At 40.1% G+C, this 2,925-nt stretch overlaps 1 protein-coding gene across 1 annotated transcript in view; it reads right to left on the bottom strand.

Annotated features, from left to right (window-relative positions):
• The window catches only part of MTMR12 (myotubularin related protein 12), a 101,021-nt gene that overhangs the window by 19,245 nt on the left and 78,851 nt on the right, over window positions 1-2,925 (bottom strand). The window contains exon 11 of the mRNA XM_019518000.1: window positions 480-558. Within this exon, the coding sequence (XP_019373545.1) occupies window positions 480-558 (79 nt within the window). The remainder of the gene's footprint in view (window positions 1-479; window positions 559-2,925) is intronic.

Below are 2,925 nucleotides of genomic sequence, written 5' to 3'. Positions count from 1 at the left end.
CATCCGAGTACATATGGTATTCATTACTCCGAGGCATTCATAAGATAGAGGTGCATCTGATGAAGCACAGGGTATAACTCTACCCTCCCCAATCTCCATGTTTCTTTATTATAGAAAAATCATCTATAGCAAGAGAAAAAACCAACAAAACTTCTCTGTTGTTTGTTTAATACCATGGCCCCTCCCTTTACCCTCCCATACTATTTGGTTTTTGCTTGGTTGGGTTTTTTTGCAGTGCGCTGTTTATCCAGTATGGAACATAGAAGGTGAACTCTAAGTTTTCTGATAACATTTCATCATGAAAACATACATGTAGGTCAAACTCCATCTACATATCCCAGACTCCTGAAACAGCATTTCAACTGAAATATTAAGAAGCCCTTTTCATATGAACAATTTCAGCTGTTTAAAACTGGTTATCCACAGCTAGAAAACAGAGACAGATTTAGCAAAGATGGAGTCCAAATATTTTAACAAACCTAATGATTTCTAGCCAGTTTGTGCTCTCCAGTAATGAAAACCACTTTACATCCGTGTCCCAGAAGTGTGTGCTGTTATCTGTAAAAACAGAAAATTAGGTTGTGTGTATGAACCATTGTTCTTAATAGTACGATATCATATCAGACTAAGTCTTCAGCTAAGATGGATATCAGCCATGCAACAAATTACATTCAAGTTAAGTTTATTCTTTTAAAAAAGAAATACAAAATACACCACACACCTTAGGCATAATTCTATCAAACTTTATTAAAAAAAATTGCCCTTTTTGAACCTGGCTGCTCTCTACCACAGGGGCGGGCAATTATTTTGGGCAGAGAGTCACTTATTGAGTTTTGGCAAGCCATCAAGGGCCGTACGACAGGCAGCCAGGAGCAGATAAATACTAATTTTTTAAATTTTTAGGGGCCCCATGGGCCAGACAGAATGGCCTGGCAGGCCGCAACTGGCCCACGGGCCACATTTTGCCCACCGCTGCTACCACCTCCTCTGGCAATGAATTCTACAAAGTTAACTATGCATTGCGTAAAGAAGCAAGCAAAAAAACCAAACAAACTTCTAAATATCAGTTTTAGAACACAGTATACAATACAATATACAACCTACTGGAGTCCTACCTACAATTTTAGAATTAACTAGTTAAATTGCAGCAACAGGGAGAATAATGCTGAAAAAAAAGCAAAAGATGGACAAGGGGAATGAAGCACATGCAGTATGTTAAAAGCAGTTTAATTCTTCCTTTAAGTTCAGGTTAAAAAAAAGGCAAGCAAGCAACTTTGTCCAATGTATCAAACATCAGGATCTACAGCTCATTTCCATCAGACATACAGCCAACTAGTTGGTACTAGTTTGCTGAAGGTTTAGAGTACTTGTAGATATCAATATAAAAAGGAGATCACCACCTCCACTGTAGAATAGTGGACCACAGGCCTTGTGCCAGGTCCAGGAGTTGTCAACTCAGAATCAGAATGAAACAAGGAGCAGCAAAACTCTCTCAAACTAAGCCTTTTTTATCCTGTCTTGCCTCTTCCTATAAAGACTCTGCTCTTTTGACACCTCTTCAGTGATGCTTCCTGTCATTTAAATGTTCCCTTCGCATAATTTTTTGGCTTTCCTTCCTCACTCCCCCACTCCCTCCAGCATCAGTCTTTTCTCCAGTACTCTACTGATGTTACTGTCCTGCTTTGCCCCTGGTCCCCAAGCCCCAGTGAAGCTTTATGCTGCAGAATGCTATCCTTTGACCTGTTTATATGCTTGCAAACAAAGGATTTTTTTGCAACTATCTAGTTGGTTTAATAAAGGATATTGCCTCCCCAAGAGTTCTGATGGTTTGACCCGTGACATTTTTACCTGACCTTTCCCCTATTAATTGAAAATCTGCAGTTTCATATGGGTGAAGAACAGACCCCCTCTTCAGCAGGGCTGAGATATACCCATGTATCCTCCTCTCTGCAGCCTCTGTGAAATATCACTGCCAAAAGCCAAATAAGCAAGGGAGCACATCTGTCCTCTCTCTCCGAGTTCACCGCTGAAGTGCTCTACCTTCTAGCATCCACTGGTTCTCCTGTAGAGTTTAGTCAGTGGGCTGCAGTGTACAAAGAGCAAACTTATCAACAGAAGATTGATACTTTTAGCGCAGCCTGTGTGCAATACAAAAACAGTAGAGCAGATTAAAAACAAGAACTAGATAGCTTACTATTTCTAATAGGCAAGGAATTTTCCAAGAGCACCCTCTGAACCACAGTTAAGGGACAGGGAAGTCCACTATCTGCAAAACTTTTCTTCATAAAAGAATGGGCTGCATACAGGAGCCGTTCCCAGAAATTTGCTTTGCAAAGTGAATAAAACTCTTCCTGTTCATTAAAGGAACTTTACAGACCTCCTTCCTACAGGTACAGATCAGACCACAGTGAATCAAAGAAAGCAACTGGAAATGTAATTTGACATTGCTTTGACTGCTCAAATACAGACGAGTTTCAGGAGGACTAGAAAGCTGTACTAGCTGCTGGTCTCCCTGCAAAAGAGAACTGGGTTTATGCCTTATTGCCTCAAAGAAAAGTGAAAGTCCTTTCCTGGCTCCCACAGAATACACTTTCACACAATATATTCAGGATTGTCTAATCTTACCTTTTAGAGATGCCTAATGAACCAAACCAGTCACACAATTGGGGAAGGGGAAATTTTTAGCTCACTTAAAACCTGTTAACTCTTTAACCTGCTCAGCAACTTCTAGAGACTTGTGCACATATTTGCTTGGTTTGGCCACCAGACCAAAAATACAAATTTGTTTCACATCAGACAAGTAGCTTTAATTGCTTGAAAATGAAGCAAAACATCAGGCTCAATTCACAAATGTGAAAAGCGTGCATCCCTTCCCTACTTTACACTTCAATGACTTTGTGACTTGAACATTCAGTGATAAATACG

The sequence above is a fragment of the Gavialis gangeticus genome, unplaced genomic scaffold (genome assembly GCF_001723915.1).
Source record: "Gavialis gangeticus isolate Ggan-Ray unplaced genomic scaffold, GavGan_comp1, whole genome shotgun sequence".
NCBI lineage: Eukaryota > Metazoa > Chordata > Crocodylia > Gavialidae > Gavialis > Gavialis gangeticus.
Note: the sequence above shows the minus strand (reverse complement) of the source record. Positions and strands in the feature narration are given on the sequence as shown.